Raw genomic sequence first — 20,197 nt, 5'->3', positions numbered from 1 at the left:
GCTGCCACTTTAACCTAACCTAACCTACATCAATAACAACTACTTATGCCAAGTTTCAAGTCGATAGCTTGTTTTGTTCGGAAGTTAGCGAGATTTCAACAGACGGACGTACGGACGGACATGCTTAGATCGACTCAGAATTTCACCACGACCCAGAATGTATATACTTTATGGGGTCTTAGAGCAATATTTCGATGTGTTGCTAACGGAATGACAAAGTTAATATACCCCTACGGGAAATGGATCATCCACAGGTCCGGTATATGACTAGTACCTGGTGTTTATTGAACAGTCCTAGTTCTGGTCAAAACGTATGGAGGAGACCGGTCACTTTGACATGGGTTTGTCATTGACGGGGTAAATTTATTCCAAAGGACACGTCCTGGGACAATTTAGTAGGAGCACCCCATAGACAGGTACTCAGGAACCAGTTTCGAGCCGACTATTGGGAATCTGTTTCCTATCGCATCAGAAGTGAAGAACTTTCGAAATATGTTGAACAATATGTTATTCTGATAATCGTATTTCACTAAATGTGTATATCCAATAAGTTTTAATTTCAAGCGAGTATGGAAATCAATAAATTATGACTATTTAAAAATTGCGACAAACTGGGGCACCGGTACCAGTCCTGTGATATGTCCGTCAGTGGCAATTTGCACAAATTTCCCGTAGGGTACCCTATGTTGGAGGGTATAAAAAGAAATCTTATGAAAAAATATTTGATAAATTGGTCCCAAATGAAGACCGGAACATTTGTCGATTATCCACCATCTAGCATCTCTACAAATGTCAAGCAAATCGGCGATCATAAGTTGAAAGCTCAAAAATATTATCAGATTTGTTGTCCTAAAATGTTTTAGAACGGCAATTTTTCACCAAAGGTTTTTTTTCACATTTTTAAGACGGTCTTACGGGCTCCGATTTAAATATTGGTCTGTCACATAAATATCACAGCATTTTCAATATAGTAATATTTTGAAATTTGCACTTTCCCAACTAATCATTAATACAAACCAAATATATTTCGCATTTGCTCACTAGAAATTAGTATTCTTTTTAAATAATAGGATGATTTTTTTTTAATTACCACAACCCACTATAATTGATTAATCAAATACACAACAGATAACTTTCGTAATCCACAATAATATGCCAAGCTGTAACATTTCTCTATGGTAAGAAGTAATGCTGCAACAATAAAATGAATATTATTAATTAAGAAACTTTTGGAAAGTATCGAATGTTTTCTAAATTCAAATTTATTTACCACGGGATCTGTTTCCTTCCAACAGACATGCCATGACCAGGCTCTATCACATTGAGTGGCTCCCTTTGGTATATGCGATTCGCAGGCATCAACAATGTGCTGGACAAATTTCGTCAATTCTTCAGGCAATAAGCGTTTCAATTTATCATAATGAAGTTCGCCATCATCATCGACAACATTCACTTCATGAAATAGGCAATTCATGTAACATTTTAAAGCCTCATCTTCATGAACCTCTCCATCGCTGAATTCTTTGATGGCATCTGGAAAAGCGATATGCGTTTGTGATGTGAGAGTTAATTTCTTTGTCAATTAAAGAAAGCAATATGAAAAGCGAATGGACAAATGAAGCCCTTGGACAAATTTCTCCAAAAGCCTCGATTGAATGGTCAGAGACGAAGTGAGAGAGAAAGAGGTACCAGCGAACAGACCACAACATGGCCTAGTGAGTATTGTTCGGTTTTGGCATATTTACCTTCGGTTGCTCCTGTTTTTTCAACGCAAACATCATGGATGATGGTGAAATGTTTCAGAAACTCTGGTGGAGGATACTGCAAACCACATAAAAGAAAAGAAACAAAAAATAAATATGTAAAATTTAACAATGGACAACAATTATAAAAAAAAACACCAAACTAATGTTGGTGCAAGTCTTTTCTATAACGCACTACGTAAGTTAACTCAAAGGTCGAATGTTGCCAAATCCATGACTACCGAGCGAATTCTATTAAAATTAAACAATGAAGCTGATATTTGTGTTATCTAGAGGAAATCCTTATTTATTACAATCCTGGCGTAAAAACTTTGTCTTTGTAAAAATTTTTGTGAAAATTTAATTTCTATTGGAAATTTTGTCACAATGTTATTTCTATAGGAAGTTTTATCAAAATTTACTGCCTGCTCATGAAACACCAAATCGACTCGAGACGAATCATTCGTCTAGATTGAAACTAAAATAACTTTTGATATATTTGCTAGAAAATGCTGATATTTGTCATGAACTCTTTATTTATAATTTACTATCAAACACCGAAACAATTGGTATTCCACATACTCTGGTTTTCGAGATATCAATATGGGATTTTTGACGAATCGTTCGTCTCGAGGCGAACGAAAATTCCACGAACAGGCAGTTAATGTCTATAGGAAATCTTGTCAAAATTTCATTTCTATAGAAAAATTTGTTAAAATTTCATTTCTATAAGAAATTTTGTAAAAATTTCATTTCTAAGGAAATTTTGTCCAAATTTCATTACTATAGAAAAATTTGTCAAAATTTCATTTCTATAAGAAATTTTGTAAAAATTTCATTTCTTAGGAAATTTTGTCAAAATTTCATTTCTAAGGAAATTTTGTCAAAATTTCATTTCTAAGGAAATTTTGTCAAAATTTCATTTCTATAGTAAATTTTTTAAAATTTCATTTCTATAGTACATTTTTTAAAATTTCATTTCTATAGTAAAGTTTTTAAAATTTCATTACTATAAGAAATTTTGTCAAAATTTTATTTCTATAGAAAATTTTGTCAAAATTTTATTGCTACAGAAAATTTTGTAAATTTTTTACCCTCCACCATAGGATAGGGGTATATTAACTTTGTCATTCCGTTTGTAACACATCGAAATATTGCTCTAAGACCCCATACAGTATATACAAAGGGTGATACGGTCAAAATTTGGTCAATATAAACTTGACGTATTTCTTTCAATTTTGCATTTAAAAAACCTGAACACCCCTCATTTTGAAGGTGTGTGTGTGTAGAATGTTGCTCCCATTTTGATTTTGGAATTCACTCTTCAGTTGTCAAAATGCCGTCCAAGCAAGGAGAGCAGCGTATCAAAATTTTTCTCGCGCATCGCGAAAATCCGAGCTACTCGCACGCAAAGCTGGAAAAATCGCTAAAAGTTGCCAAATCAACCGTTACAAATGTAATTAAAGTGTTTGGGGAACGTTTGTCGACAGCTAGGAAGTCTGGATCGGGGGGAAATCGAAAACCGGAAGCCGCTGAGACGACAAAGAGAGTTGCCGGTAATTTCAAGCGAAACCCTAACCTCTCTCTCCGATATGCCGCAAATAAGCTGGGGTCTACAACCATGCATCGAGCCAAAACACGAGCCGGACTATCGACTTACAAGAAGGTAGTGACCCCAAATCGCGATGACAAACAAAATACGACGGCCAAAGCGCGATCCCGGAGGCTGTACACGACGATGCTGACGAAGTTTGACTGCGTGGTAATGGACGACGAAATCTACGTCAAAGCCGACTACAAGCAGCTTCCGGGACAGGAGTTTTATACGGCAAAAGGAAGGGGAAAGGTAGCAGATATTTTCAAGCACATAAAACTGTCAAAGTTCGCAAAGAAATATCTGGTTTGGCAAGCCATCTGTACCTGTAGCTTGAAAAGCAGCATTTTCATAGCTTTCGGGACTGCCAACCAAGAAATTTACGTGAAAGAGTGTTTGAAACACGGTTGTTCCGCACTGTTTTGGCTGCATTTGGCATCTTGCCATTACGGTAAAAAGGTCATGGAGTGGTACGCCGCCAACAACGTGCAGGTGGTTCCCAAGGACAAGAACCCTCCCAACACGCCAGAGCTCCGCCCAATTGAGAAATACTGGGCTATTGTCAAGCGGAACCTAAAGAAGACCAAAAAAACTGCTAAGGACGAGCAGCAGTTCAAGGCAAAGTGGCTTTCTGCAGCGAAGAAGGTGGACAAGGTTGCTGTACAAAATCTGATGGCAGGTGTCAAGCGTGAGGCCCGGCAATTGGGATTTGGAAAAGCGAAAGCCTTACTGAATATTTTTCCTGAATTTTATACTAATTGAACTTGAAAAAGAAATTTAATTTGATTTTTTAAATAAACGATTTCACCAATTTACACGCGTTTTCCCTTGACCAAATTTTGACCGTATCACCCTTTATTCTGGGTCGTGGTGAAATTCTGAGTCGATCTGAGCATGTCCGTCCGTCCGTCTGTTGAAATCACGCTAACTTCCGAACGACACAAGCTATCGACTTGAAACTTGGCACAAGTATTTGTTATTGATGTAGGTCAGATGGTATTGCAAATGGGCCATATCGTTCCACTTTTACGTATAGCCCCCATATAAACGGACCCCCAAATTTGGCTTGCGATTGCTCTAAGAGAAGCAAATTTCATCCGATCCGGCTGAAATTTTGTACAAGGTGTAAGTATATGGTCTCTAACAACCATGCAAAAATTGGTCCATATCGGTCCATAATTACATATAGCCCCCATATAAACCGATTCCCCGATTTGGCTTGCGGAGCCTCTAAGAAAATCAAATTTCATCCGATCCGGCTGAAATTTGGTACATGGTGTTAGTATATGGTCTCTAACAACCCTGCAAAAATTGATCCACATCGGTCCACAATTATATATAGCTCCCATATAAACCGATCCCCCGATTTGGCTTGCGGAGCCTCTAAGAGAAGCAAATTTCGTCCGATCCGGCTGAAATTTGGTACATGGTGTTGGTATATGTTCTCTAATGACCATGCAAAAATTGCCCATAATTATATATAGCCCCCATATAAGCCGATCCCCAGATTTGGCCTCCGGAGCCTCTTAGAGGAGCAAAATTCATCCGATCAGGCTGAAATTTGGTACGTGGTGTTAGTATATGGTCTCTAACAACCATGCAAGAATTGGTTCATATCGGTCCATAATTTTATATAGCCCCCATATAAATCGATCCCCAGATTTGTCCTCCGGAGCCTCTTGGAGGAGCAAAAGTCATCCGATCCGGTTGAAATTTGGAACATGGTGTTAGAATGTGGTCTCTGACAAACACGCCAGAATTTATCCATATCGGTCCATAATTATATATAGCCCCCATATAAACCGTTCCCCAGATTTGATCTCCGAAGCCTCTTGGAGGAGCAAAATTCATCCGATCCGGTTGAAATGTTAGTATAAGGCCGCTAATAACCATGCCAAAAGTGGTCCATATCGGTCTATAGTTATATATAGCTGATCTCCAATCACACTAATTGGTCCATATCGGTTCATAATCATGGTTGCCACTCGAGCCAAAAATAATCTACCAAAATTTTATATTTATAGAAAATGTTGTCAAAATTTTATTTCTATAGAAAATTTTGTCAAAATTTTATTTCTATAGAAAATTTTGTCAAAAGTTTATTTCTATAGAAAATTTTTTCCAAATTTTATTTCTATAGAAAATTTTTTCCAAATTTTATTTCTATAGAAAATTTTTTCCAAATTTTACTTCTATAGAAAATGTTGTCAAAATTGTATTTCTATAGAAACTTTAAACTTAATTATATACGTATTTAATTGGCCTTTTTTAGTTTAATATATACCACGTATGGACTATGTGGTATATATTACGGTGTTAGGAAGTTTTAAGATACCTTGCCGTCGGCCAGTGTTACCGCAACCCAAGTAATTCGATTGTGGATGACAGTCTTCAGTAGAAGTTTCTACGCAATCCATGGTGGAGGGTACATAAGCTTCGGCCTGGCCGAACTTACGGCCGTATATACTTGTTATTATTCATTTCTATAGGAAATTTTGTCAAAATTTCATTTCTATAGTAAATTTTCTAAATTTCATTTCTATAAGAAATTTTGTAAAAATTTCATTTCTATAAGAAATTTTGTAAAAATTTCATTTCTAAGGAAATTTTGTCTAAATTTCATTGCTATAGAAAAATTTGTCAAAATTTCATTTCTATAAGAAATTTTGTAAAAATTTCATTTCTAAGGAAATTTTGTAAAAATTTCATCTCTAAGGAAATTTTGTCAAAATTTCATTTCTAAGGAAATTTTGTCAAAATTTCATTTCTATTGGAAATTTTGTCAAAATTTCATTTCTATAGGAAATTTTGTCAAAATTTCATTCTATAGGAAATTTTATCAAACTTTCATTTCTGTAGGAAATTTTGTCAAAATTCCAGTTTTATTCGAAATTTTGTCAAAATTTCATTTCGAAAGCAAAAAGTTGTTAAAATTTTATTTATATAAAAAATTTAGTAAAAATTTCATTTTTAAGGAAATTTTGTCCAAATTTCTTTGCTGTAGGAAATTTTGTCACAATTTCACTGCTGTAAGAAATTTTGTCAAAATTTCATTGTTATTGGATTTTTTTTCAAAATTTCAATGACATAGGAAATTTGGTCACAATTTCAAACCTCTACGAAATTTTGTCAAAATTTCGTAGAGGTGTGAAATTTTGTCAAAATTTTATTACTATACACAATTTTGTCCAAATTTTGTCTCTATAGAAAATTTTGGCAACATGTTATCTCTATAGAAAATTTTGGCAAAATTTATCAATATTTTATCGATATAGAAAATTTTGCCAAAATTTTATTTCTACAAAAAATTTTGTCAAAAGTTTATTTCTATAGAAAATTTTTTCCAAATTTTATTTCTATACAAATTTTTTTCCAAATTTTATTTCTATAGAAAATTTTTTCCAAATTTTACTTCTATAGAAAATGTTGTCAAAATTTTATTTCTATAGAAACTTTAAACTTAATTATATACGTATTTAATTGGCCTTTTTTAGTTTAATATATACCACGTATGGACTATGTGGTATATATTACGGTGTTAGGAAGTTTTAAGATACCTTGCCGTCGGCCAGTGTTACCGCAACCCAAGTAATTCGATTGTGGATGACAGTCTTCAGTAGAAGTTTCTACGCAATCCATGGTGGAGGGTACATAAGCTTCGGCCTGGCCGAACTTACGGCCGTATATACTTGTTATTATTCATTTATATAGAAAATTTTGTCAAAATTTCATTTCTATAGTAAATTTTCTAAATTTCATTTCTATAAGAAATTTGTAAAAATTTCATTGCTATAAGAAATTTTGTAAAAATTTCATTTCTATAAGAAATTTTGTAAAAATTTCATTGCTATAGAAAAAATTGTCAAAATTTCATTTCTATAAGAAATTTTGTAAAAATTTCATTTCTAAGGAAATTTTGTAAACATTTCATTTCTAAGGGAATTTTGTCAAAACTTCATTTCTATTGGAAATTTTGTCAAAATTTCATTTCTATTGGAAATTTTGTCAAAATTTCATTTATGTAGGAAATTTTGTCAAAATTCCATTTTTATTCGAAATTTTGTCAAAATTTCATTTCGAATGCAAAAAGTTGTTTAAATTTCATTTATATAAAAAATTTAGTAAAAATTTCATTTTTAAGGAAATTTTGTCCAAATTTCTTTGCTGTAGGAAATTTTGTCACAATTTCACTGCTGTAAGAAATTTTGTCAAAATTTCATTGTTATAGGATTTTTTTTTTCAAAATTTCAATGACATAGGAAATTTGGTCACAATTTCAAACCTCTACGAAATTTTGTCAAAATTTCAATGCTATAGAAAATTTTGTCAAAATTTTATTACTATACACAATTTTGTCCAAATTTTGTCTCTATAGAAAATTTTGGCAACATGTTATCTCTATAGAAAATGTCAAAGTTTTATCTCTATAGAAATTTTAGTCAAAATTTTATTTCTATATAATTTAAACTATATAGAAAATTTTGTCAATATTTTATCGATATAGAAAATTTTGCCAAAATTTTATTTCTACAAAAAATTTTGTCAAAATTTTATCTCTATAGAAAATGTTGTCAAAATGTTATCTCTATAGAAAATGTCAAAGTTTTATCTCTATAGAAATTTTAGTCAAAATTTTATTTCTATATAAAATTTTGCAAAAATTTTATTTCTATATAAAATTTTGTCAAAATTTTATCTCTATAGAAAATTTTGTCAAAATTTTATCTCTATAGAAAATTTTGTCAAAATTTTATCTCTATAGAAAATTTTGTCAAAATTTTATCTCTATAGAAAATTTTGTCAAAATTTTATCTCTATTGAAAATTTTGTCAAAATTTTATCTCTATAGAAAATTTTGTCAAAATTTTATCTCTATAGAAAATTTTGTCAAAATTGTATCTCTATATAAAATGTCAAAATTTTATCTCTATAGACATTTTTGTCAAAATTTTACTTCTATAATAAGTATTGTCAATTTTTTATTTCTATATAAAATTTTGTCAAAATTTCATTTCTATAGAAAATTTTGTCAACATTTTAGTTCTATAGAAAATGTTGTCAAAATTTAATTTCTATAAGAATTTTTTTAAGTTTTATTATTATAGAAAATTTTGTCCAAATTTCAATGCCATAGAAAATTTTGTCAAAATTTGATTACTATAGAAAATTTTGTCAAAATTTTATTACTATAGAAAATTTTCTCAAAATTTTGTTACTATAGAAAATTTTTTTAGAAATTCTATTTCTTTACGAATTTTTGTTAAAATTTTATTTCTATAAAAAATTTCAAATATACATTATACCATTTTTTGTGGTGTAGGGCACTTAAATCCCCTGGTAGATATCATTAAACACTAGGACACTTAATGAATGCAAGAAATGAAAAGAAACCAATAAATATAAAAACAGAGAGAGATACGAATTATTGACATTGTGTTTTTGACCAGACACCTTACACACTACACCGTAAAGCCGGATTGTCAGCCATAGGAGGATAATTTAAGTGATAACGAAATGAAGACAAATATCACCAGCAAAACTCTGATTCGGCGAAGCAATGTGTCAAAGTTAATTAAGATTGGAATCAATGTCGCCTTATGGCAACGATTTCCTTTGTTTTTTTTTTTTTTTTTTGTATCTCCGTCTCCCTCCGTTAATCAGATAAATTAAAGACAGTTGTTGGATATCACATATACTAAGGGAAATACGAAAATTTATAAATATAATTATCCTTATTGTATGTATACACCACATACATTGTGGTATTAAATGCTAAATGAACCACGATTGCTTGGATGTGTATTTTGCTTGACTGTGTATTTCCCGTTCGTAGACCTGTATCCTATAGAAGTCTGGTAAGGCTGCATTTCAGATCCTGCCCACTGTCCAATAATAAATTTGCCTAATAAGTTACGTGCCCATTTTAACATTGAGAGATGTTTAATTAGTTGTTAAAGGCCTCTCAATATTAGTTAGAGTGATTTTCCTGCGATGTTCCAAAACGAGGAATCTCAACAATCGACTTGATAGGTTATGGCGTCTGCAGTTTGAAACGAGAATGGAATAATTTCAATTTTCTTATATTGAAACGCCTTTTGAATACGCAGTAATAAGGAGGTCCCTTATCATTGAGCTTAACGTAGAATCGGGCAGTATTCATTGATAATTGCCAATAGGCTTATAAGTTAGCTTGAACTAGCGGGCTTCCACTAAACTTTGAGAATATTAAGAAAAATATACCAAGAAATTTATTTGGTTTGGAAAATCTAACAGGTCCATAGGACATACCTGTTCCATAACATACATACCTCTGACAAATGCTGTGTATTATACACCCTGAATTTATTCAGAGTTCAACAAAATTAACAAATTTCCCACCATAAGATATTTCAATCGATATAGCATAATTTGCATCGCTAAATGAATAAATCCTCAGTAACTGTATTAGTATCCTAGTTATTCTCAAGGCACTTGATCACAATTTACAAATTACTTACTCCCAACAGAATATGCAAAATTTGTTGGTATTTTGTTGTTTTTCTGTTGTTTTTTTCTCAATTATTTGTTAGCTTTGTTTTTGTTTTAGGCCCTGAAGTGTAAAGTAATTAAATTGTTAGCTTACATTCTCATCGCGACGTGGTTTTTGTGCCATGGCTAAGAGTGGCATCAATATCAGCACCACCACTGGCAGGACAATTAAAAATCCTTTTTCCATTTTGTTCGTTAGATTTCTTGTTCGCGTTTACGCTCGCCTTAATGTTTGTTGTTCCTTTGCGTTGCACGTTCAATATTCAGGAGTGTTGTTACCAAGGAATTACGAGTTTTTTACGCGTTTTAAGCTCTCACTTTTTTTTTTTGCAATGGGAGTATTTTTTTTGTTTTGGCTGATATTTCTGCGTGTCTGGCTGGTTGGCAGGAGGATGAATGAATACAACTTGATTTACATTTGTGATTGCTTTATTTGAAATTCCAAAGTGTATTTTATAGTTCCATTTCGTTTCCATTTCCAATGCTATTCACCAGTGGTAATGTAAGGGGTGCATGGTTACGCTTGTTTCTTTATACACTTCGAAAATATACTCATTTGTAAAAGTATCTTAGAGTTAGGTGTTGTATTTATATATACAGGTTCACAATTGTACACGTGGGCGGTTCACTAAGTACTAAGCCTACAGACAATGATACCCTCAAAAAAAGTGAACTCTCTTTATTATATATGGAGAAAGTTTCCTTTACTCTAATATTTTTTTGTGTACGTTAGTCAAATGAACTAAAAAACGGGGAAAAATTATACGCAAATGAAGTAAAAAGTTTTACTTAATTCGTACTTCTCACAAAATAGTTCATTATTTCTTTAAATTTGTAAATTTTACTACAAATGCGTCGATCATGAACTTCGTATGTCACTAAAGACATTCTTGTAATTTTGGACTCCAATTTTTTCTTTCAAACTACAAAATTTTCTTTAACAAGTGAAAAAATTAGTTATGTCTAATAAATGTTCTTGAATTTGTCGAAAAATATTTACTTATTTTTGTGATATCGGCGTGATGTTAGCGTTTGTAATACTGTTTAGTTAAAAATTTCTAAAAACATTAAAATTTTTCTAAAATTAACTAAATGTTTTCTTCCTGATGGGTTCACTGTTTTTTCAGTGTAGTCAATTTAGCTATACCCTCTGATAAGTGTTGCCAGTATTTTTCTAACTTTTATCCCCAAATTAGGACACTTTTGTCTTCAACTATCCTCAAAAAATTTTTGACAAATTTTTATGAAAAGAATAAATATATAATATTCTGCTATAAAAAATTATTAAATAATTTAAAAATTTCACACATTTTAAAAGTTTTGTCATACCAGGTTGGGAGCTGCAATAAAACCATGGTTTGAAATGCTCAAGAGAAGAAAATCGTAATTCGGTCACCACACACAAAAAAAAAAATCTGATTCAATCACGAAATTAATTGATCCAATTAAAAATTAATAATTGAAATGTCTTCAATCGCAGAAATGATAGTATCAATTAAAAAATTAATTGAAGGTCAATTAAAAAGTTAATTGATCCAATTAAAAAATTAATTGATACTATTATTTTTGTGATTGATTTTTGTTTCAATTAAACAATTTGTTGAATCAATTAAATTTTTAATTGAATATTTTTTAAAACTCAATTAAAATTTTAATTGGAAAAATGTTCGTGAAATGTTTTTGTGTGCATGTATATATGAGTAAATTAACTTCTAAACAAGTATATACGGCCGTAAGTTTGACCAGGCCGAATCTTATGTACCCCCCACCATGGATTGCGTAGAAACTTCTACTAAAGACGGTCATCCATAATTAAATTACTTGGGTTGCGGCCGATGGCAAGACATCTTAAAACTTCTTAACATCATCTTCTAAATTGTAAGTTAGTCCATGCGGGATATATAGTATACATAAGAAAGGTCGATTATATACGTTTATATTTAGTTCTTGACCAGTATATATTGGGAAGAAATAATTACGAACCGATATGAACTTTTGTGCGGTAATCATAAAGCCACACGTAAAGAAAAAAAAAGTTTGGAAAACGTGTACCGAAAACGTTTTTCTTTTGTTAGAGTTTTTTTGAATTCCTTCGAAAAGTATACACTTTTATCACCAAAAAAATTCGTTTGTTACAAAATGTTAATTTTTTTAATAAAAAAAAGTTATTTTTGAACCAACAACACAGTCCATTTCGTTTATATCAAACACTGTTCTTTTCTGACTTTAGGTCTTTAATAAGACACATTTTACAGTTCAAAATTTAATATACTACAATGTAATGTTGAACATTTTTTCGGAATCTTCCTAACATATCTGGAATATATGTAAAAAAAAAAAAAAACTTTGGCCGAAGCAGGGATCGAACCCACGACCCTTGGCATGCAAGTCAGACGTAGCAACCACTGCTCCATGGTGCCCAACTAAATGTATTTTTCTGTGAAATAAACTTTGTTTAATCGGCTCGTGGGCGCCGCAAGCTATGCTATATAAATATAACTTATATGGGTAATTGTCTATTGATGACAATAACGGCTACATAGTTCAGTGGTTAGTGTGTTGGCTTCTCCGTCCAGGCGAAAGGTAAAAAAAAGGTGCTAAGAACTAAAAAACTTCGTGGAAGTGACAAAGATGTGAGGGAAAATGCAATTAGCCAGAAAAAAATTTTTTTTTGAGTTAGTCTTTATGAAATTGTTTTTACATCCTGGAAAAGAATAAACGTTTATCACAAAAAGTATAAACTTTTCTTCCAAATACACTTCCTTTCAACGAAAAGCAAATGAGAAACGAACTTTGTTTGTCTAAAATTTCGTTTGTGAGGAAAGAATTATTTTTTTGCGTGCAGAATTGAAATATGGCAGAATTAAAAAATTGGAGATTTTTTACTGTTTGGTAGAATTCTGGATGTTTTGGAAGATTTTGCAAAATATGTTATTCTTCTCCAACTATGAAATGTTTCATAAATTTTCTATAGAAATAAAATTTTGATAAAAATTTCTATAGAAATAAATTTTTGACAAAATTTTCTATATAAATATAAAATTTTGACAAAAATTTTTATGACAATAAAATTTTGGTAGATTATTTTTGGCTCGAGCGGCAATCGTGATTTTTCTGTGATTGGGGATCGGTTTATTTGGGGAACTATATATAATATAGATCGATACGGACCAATTTTGGCATGGTTGTTATCGGCCATACACTAGCGAAATGTACCAAGGTTAGGTTAGGTTAGGTGGCAGCCTGATGTATCAGGCTCACTTAGACTATTCAGTCCATTGTGATACCACATTGGTGAACTTCTCTCTTATCAATGAGTGGTGCCCGATTCCATGTTAAGCTAAGGGACCTCCTTTTTATAGCCGAGTCCGAACGGCTTAGAGAACTTTTGAAACCCTCAGAAATGTCACCAGCATTACTGAGGTGGGATAATCCACCGCTGAAAAACTTTTTGGTGTTCGGTTGAAGCAGGAATCGAACCCACGACCTTCTGTATGCAAGGCGGGCATGCTAGCCATTGCACCACCAAATTTCAACCTGATCGGATGAATTGTGCTCCTTCAAGAGGCTCCGGAGGCCAAATCTGGGGATCGGATTATATGGAGTCTATACATATATAATTATGAACCGATATGGACCAATTTTTGCATGGTTGTTAGAGACCATATACTAACACCACGTACTAAGTTTCAACCGGTTCGGATGAATTTTGCTCCTCCAAGCGGCTCCGGAGGTCAAATTGGGGGATCGGTTTATATAAGGGCCATATATAATTAAGGTCCGATATGTACCAATTCTGGCATGTTTGTTAGAAACCATCTACTAACACCATGTACCAAATTTCAACCGGATCGTATGAAATTTGCTTCTCTTAGAGGCTCCGCCATCCAATCTGAGGATCGGTTTATATGGGGGCTATATACTTATGGACAGATGCGGACCAATTTTTGCATGGTTGTTAGAGACCATATACAAATACCATGTACCACATTTCAGCCGGATGGGATGAAATTTGCTTCTCTTTGAGGCTCCACAATCCAAATCTAGGGATCGGTTTATATGGGGGCTATATATAATTATGGACCGATGTGGACCAATGTTCGCATGGTTGTTAGGGATCCTGTACCAAATTTCAGCCGGATCGGATGATATTTGCTTCTCTTTGAGGATCCGCAAGCCAAATCTGGGGATCGGTTTTTATGGGGGCTCCATATAAAAGGTTTGCTGATAAGTCTCCGGTCTAACAAAGAAAAACACATTTTTTTGTCAAAATTCGTTTTTATTATTCAACATAGTTCCCTTCAGGAGCGATACAACGATTATAACGACCTTCCAATTTTTTTATACAATTTTGGTAGTACTCCTCAGTTTCGGCGATCACCTCTTCATTGCAGCCAAATTATTTCCCTGTGAGCATCTTTTTGAGGTCTGAGAACAAGAAAAAGTCGCTGGGGGCCAGATCTGGAGAATACGGTGGGTGGGGAAGCAATTCGAAGCCCAATTCATGAATTTTTGCCATCATTCTCAATGACTTGTGGCACGGTGCGTTGTCTTGGTGGAACAACACTTTTTTCTTCTTCATATGGGGCCGTTTTGCCGCGATTTCGAGCTTCAAAAGCTGCAATAACGCCATAAAATAGTCACTGTTGATGGTATTCCATGCGATAAAAATTATTCCATGCGCATCCCAAAAAACATAGGCCATTACTTTGCCAGCGGACTTTTGAGTCTTTCCACGCTTCGGAGACGGTTCACCGGTCGCTGTCCACTCAGCCGACTGTCGATTGGACTCAGGAGTGTAGTGATGGAGCCATGTTTCATCCATTGTCACATATCGACGGAAAAACTCGGGTGTATTACGAGTTAACAGCTGCAAACACCGCTCAGAATCATCCACACGTTGTTCTTTTTGGTCAAATGTGAGCTCGCGCGGCACCCATTTTGCACAGAGCTTCCGCATATCCAAAAATTGATGAATGATATGACCAACACTTTTCTTTCATATCTCTAAGGTCTCTGGTATCTTGATCAACTTCATTTTACGGTCATTCAAAATCATTTTGTGGATTTTTTTGATGTTTTCGTCGGTAACCACCTCTTTCGGGCGTCCACTGCGTTCACCGTCCTCCGTGCTCATTTCACCACGCTTGAATTTTGCATACCAATCAATTATTGTTGATTTCCCTGGGGCAGAGTCCGGAAACTCATTATCAAGCCAAGTTTTTGCTTCCACCGCATTTTTTTCCCTTCAGAAAACAGTATTTTATAAAAAAAAGGAAATTCCTTTTTTTCACAATAACAAAAGTTACTTCATAAAAGACGCTCTATCTCACAAACTAATTGACTTACAGACGTCAAATTTTGACACGAATCATTTGAAGGTTGGTACTATATAAAAATAATATGCATTTAATACTAGCGACGCCATCTATGTGTCAGACCGGGGACTTATCAGCCAACCTGTTAATTATTGACCGATGTGGACCAATTTTTGCATGGTTGTTAGAGACCATATACCAACACCATGTAACAAATTTCAGCCAGATGGGATGAAATATGCTTCTCTTAGAGGCTCCGCAAGCCAAATCAGGGGGTCCGTTTACATGGGAGCTAGACGTAAAAGTGAATCGATATGGCCCATTTGCAATACCAGCGGACCTACATCAATAACAACTACTTTTCGAGTTGTTCTTTAGTTCGGAAGTTAGCGTGATTTCAAACAGAGGGACGGACGGACGGACATGCTTAGATCGACTCAGAATTTCACGACGACCCAGATTATATATACTTTATGGTGTCTTAGAGCAATATTTCGATGTGTTACAAACGGAATGACAAAGTTAATATACCACCCATCCTATGGTGGAGGGTATAAAAACTCCCAGCCAAGCTGAGTAAAATTATAAATTAGCGCTTGGACTCCTAAAATAAAATCCTGTGTCCGTTTCTAGGCCAAATGCTCCATTTGTGCCCTTTTGTATGTGGTGAAAACTTTGAAGGAGCAAAGTTTTCTGTTTTAAATTTTGGCAATCCGTTGTTCTTCTTTTTTTAGAGATAAAGAGAATTTCATATAAACCTTACTTGTTATAATGAAACGATTTGGAAAAATCCCCAGAAAAGTCTCAAAATTTATGGAAATTCTTCACCGAATCCCCAGGTCCCCATATCCCTAATACTGACAATACTGCCTGTGATCGCGTTTTGAACCGATATAGACCAATTTTGGTCCGATATGGACCAATTATTGCTTGGTTCTTAGAAGGCCTATATTGACATCATGTAACAAATGTGGACAGGATCGGATGAAATTTGCTCCGCTCATGATATGGGAGCTATACCTAAAATGGTACGGTATTCACCGCAACCAAGTATGTTTATGCTTTGTGGGGTCTGAGATCAATATTTTGATGCGTTACAAACGGAATGACAAAGTTAGTATAGCCAATGGTGGATAATATAAAAAAAGCTGACTAATGTCACGTAAAGACCCAGAAAATCTTGATGATTATTCCTAAACTGTGCCAAGCACTGCTCTCCACTAGTCTCACTGTTGCTCATCCATTAAGCCGGCATCTTCTTCATAGCCAAAACTTCGTACAGGACATGAAATAGGTGACCCAATACCATATGGATTTGTTGCCACTCTGTCACCTGTGGTACCAACTGGTATCAAAAACAACTTTCAACATACAATTCTCTCAGTGTACATACTCAAACTCTACGCATTGCATATTGCAAATTGTTACTTTCGATCAGTAGTACTTCGATACCGTAATTACAATTTTCCCATATTGTTCTTGAGAGCCCATAACAAATTCTGCTTACAAATCTGAAATTGAACAATAAAAAAATGTGTCACTGTGAATATACTAGATAGCGAGGGACGTACAGAAGGTTGGAATGGAATGTTGGGCGGATACATACACTTGTCATCATATACCCAAATCACACTTTACAACAATCGTGAAGTGTGACACACCTTCTCCAATTCAATTGATTTACAATTTGATTGTTAAGGCGTTACCTCCACCATCCATCAACAAGTGTTTTAATGATGAACTGATGAATATTCTCTTAATTGAATAGAATCCCACAATCAAGTTTGTTGTTTTGCATATGCTAGGGTCGAGGCTATCATTTGAATGATTATGGGGTTATATTGCAATCAAAATCATCCTTTATTTATTTATTTTGTTTTTGTTTTTAATAAAAGAAAAATATAATATATTTGAACTTAAATTTAATGCTATTAATGCAAATGAAATATATTTTTTGTTCGATTTTTCAATTTGTTTCTATTCTTTTTTTTTGTTATTGCACCCAAATAGATCGACCTACTGGTTTAACTTATTGTGGCATGAAATGTGAAATTTTAATTTTATCTGTTTGAAATTTAAAATTTAGAGGAATTTGGAGGTCATAAAGAGAGCTATGCCGAATTGGTTATACATGTATAGGATCATAACATATTTGGGAATAGCTCCTATACATTTACTTGAAATATGAAATCTTGCGGTACCTTAAGTAAGTAAAGTGTTAAATTTGGTATATATCGGTGCATGTTTTGATAACGACCTAAAGTACGCGAACAATCCCCTTCCTCAGATATTCTGTGAGAACCCATTGACAAATTTCTTTGCTACACTCAAAAAAAAGTGAACCCTACACATAAAACAAAACACCAAAATATTTTCAATTAAAAAGTTGATTGAACTTGAAAATCCTTTCAATTAATAAATTAATTGATACTATTAACTTTTTAGTCAGGATGGAAACATTGAATTAATTAAGCCAAGGAATAAAATTTTAAAATTTTTAATAAAACAATTAATCGCCCAGCAAAAAAAAATTGAAGTTGTTCCACAAACATTTCTTTTAAAGCCCATCCCAGAATCCCCCACCGAGTTTTTTCAACTTCTGATGCAGTCCTTTTGGACAAGTCCACAAACATTTCTTCTAAAGCGCATCTTGGGATCCCCCAATGATTTTTTTTCTACTTCCGATGCAGTCCTTTTGGACAAGTGCACAAACATTTCTTCTAAAGCGCATCTTGGGATCCCCCAATGATTTTTTTTCTACTTCCGATGGAGTCCTTGTGGACAAGTATTAGAAAGAACGTAATCAGGCTATTTTAAGTGCACATTTTGTACAATTAAATTTTACAAAAAATAGAAAACTAATAAAAAAAAAAACTAAAAAAATAGAAATTAATAAAAAAAGTAAAAAATAATAAAAAAAAAATAAATTTCATTCCCGCTGGGATTTGAACCTGTGCTGTTGGACTTTTTCGCTTCCATGGAAGTTCTTTTGAGAAAGTTTTTCAAATTACGAGAATTTTAAATTTTTTGCTTGACTTTTAATAGAAATATATATTTATACGAAAATATATGCCGAAAATAAAAAATAACAAGTATAAACGGCCGTAAGTTCGGCCAGGCCGAATCTTATGTACCCTCCACCATGGATTGCGTAGAAACTTCTACGAAAGACTGTTATACACAATCGAAATACTTGGTTTGTTGTATCTTAAATCGTTTTCTAAATTGTTAGTCCACACGTGGTATATATTAGACAAAAAGCTATGTAAGTCTACAAATAATTACGAATCGATATGGACTTTTGCACGGTACATAGGGAGCCAGAGTTGAAATATGGGGGTCGCTTATATGGGGGCTATATACAATTATGAACTTGATATGGACCGATTTGATACCACCACGTACCAAATTTCAACCAGATCGGATGAATTTTGCTTTTCCACAAGGCACCGGAGGTCAAAACTGGGGATCGGTTTATATGGGGGCTATATATAATTATGGACTGATATGAACCAATTCATGCATGGCTGTTGGATACCATATACTAATATCACGTACCAAATTTCAACCGAATCCGATGAATTTTGCTCTTCCAAGGGGCTCCGGAGATCAAATCTGGGCATCGGAGCTATATATAATTATGGCCCGATATCGACCAATTTTTGCATGGGTGTTTGAGGCCATATATTAACACCACGTACCAAATATCAACAGAATCAGATGAATTTTGGTCTTCCAAGAGGCTCCGGAGGTCAAATCTGGCGATCGGTTAATATGGAGCTATATATAATTATGCACCGATGTGGACCAATTTTTGCATGGTCATTAGAGACCATATACTAACACCATGTACCAACTTTCAGGCGGATATGAGAAATTTGCTTCTCTTCGAGGCTCCGCAAGCCAAATCTGGGGATCGGTTTATATGGGGGCTATATATAATTATGGACCGATATGGACCAATTTTTGCATGGTTGTTAAAGATCATATACCAACACAATGTACCAAATTTCAGCCGGATCGGATGAAATTTGCTTCTCTTAGAGGCTCCGCAAGCCAAATCGGGGGATCGGTTTATATGGGGGCTATATATAATTATTGACCGATGTAGACCAATTTTTGCATAGTTGTTAGAGACCATATACTAACACCATGTACCAAATTTCAGCCGGATCGGATGAAATTTGCTTCTCTTAGAGGGTTTGCAAGCCAAATTTGGGAGTCGGTTTATATGGGGGCTATACGTAAAAGTGGACCGATATGGCCCATTTGCAATACCATCCGACCTACATCAATAACAACTACTTGTGCCAAGTTTCAAGTCGATAGCTTGTTTCGTTCGGAGTTAGCGTGATTTCAACAGACGGACGGACGGACGGAGTGACATGCTCAGATCGACTCAGAATTTCACCACGACCCAGAATATATACTTTATGGGGTCTTAGAGCAATATTTCGATGTGTTACAAACGGAATAACAAAGTTAATATACCCCCATCCTATGGTGGAGGTATAAAAACGATTCATGACATAAAAAATAATTTTTTTGAAAAAAATTTGATAAAAACAAGTATATACAGCAGTAAGTTCGGCCGGGCCGAATCTTAAATACCCACCACCATGAACCAAATATTAGGGGTTCCTTTGAAATTTCAGGAGGGCTTGAGGACTTGAGGACACTTCCCGAAGATAAATTTAAAGATTTCACCTATGAGGACTATATCAGATTCTGGATTTATAAGAACCATTTTTGTTTGAGTTTTAGAGTAATCATTAACATCTCTTGTAAGTGTGCAAGAAAATTATAAAATAACGTTTTGATTTGAAATCTTAAATCTGTAGAAGTAAAATCTGGAAATTTTACATTGAGTTTCAAGCAATTTTCATGATAAGTGCGCTTTCTACACCCTCAAGAAGTGAAGTCGGTCTATATGGAGGCATTACCAAATGGACTGATAAAAACTTAATCCGATACACGTTTTTGTGAGCCTAAAATACCAGAATATTTACAATTTC

The 20,197-nt window shown here is 33.9% G+C and overlaps 1 protein-coding gene across 1 annotated transcript; it reads right to left on the bottom strand.

Annotated features, from left to right (window-relative positions):
• Nucleotides 1–1,021: 1,021 nt before the first annotated feature.
• Nucleotides 1,022–10,299, bottom strand: LOC142222114 (pheromone-binding protein-related protein 6-like). Its single transcript, XM_075292074.1, has 4 exons — nucleotides 9,959–10,299; nucleotides 1,746–1,821; nucleotides 1,271–1,533; nucleotides 1,022–1,191 (listed from the first exon to the last, which is right to left on the bottom strand). The coding sequence occupies exons 1-4, from the start codon at nucleotides 10,049–10,051 to the stop codon at nucleotides 1,174–1,176; spliced, it is 450 nt and encodes a 149-aa protein (XP_075148189.1). The 5' UTR covers nucleotides 10,052–10,299; the 3' UTR covers nucleotides 1,022–1,173.
• Nucleotides 10,300–20,197: the final 9,898 nt, after the last annotated feature.

This window comes from Haematobia irritans, chromosome 1 (genome assembly GCF_050003625.1).
Source record: "Haematobia irritans isolate KBUSLIRL chromosome 1, ASM5000362v1, whole genome shotgun sequence".
Lineage (NCBI taxonomy): Eukaryota > Metazoa > Arthropoda > Insecta > Diptera > Muscidae > Haematobia > Haematobia irritans.
Note: the sequence above shows the minus strand (reverse complement) of the source record. Positions and strands in the feature narration are given on the sequence as shown.

Bases quoted from the DNA above. Each gene is read 5' to 3' on its own strand.
- LOC142222114 (XM_075292074.1), bottom strand. From the start codon at position 10,051: ATGGAAAAAGGATTTTTAATTGTCCTGCCAGTGGTGGTGCTGATATTG. The intron at 1,822-9,958 runs GTAAGCTAACAA...TGTGGTTTGCAG, and splicing joins AACCACGTCGCGATGAGAAT to TATCCTCCACCAGAGTTTCT. The intron at 1,534-1,745 runs GTAAATATGCCA...TCGCTTTTCCAG, and splicing joins AAAAACAGGAGCAACCGAAG to ATGCCATCAAAGAATTCAGC.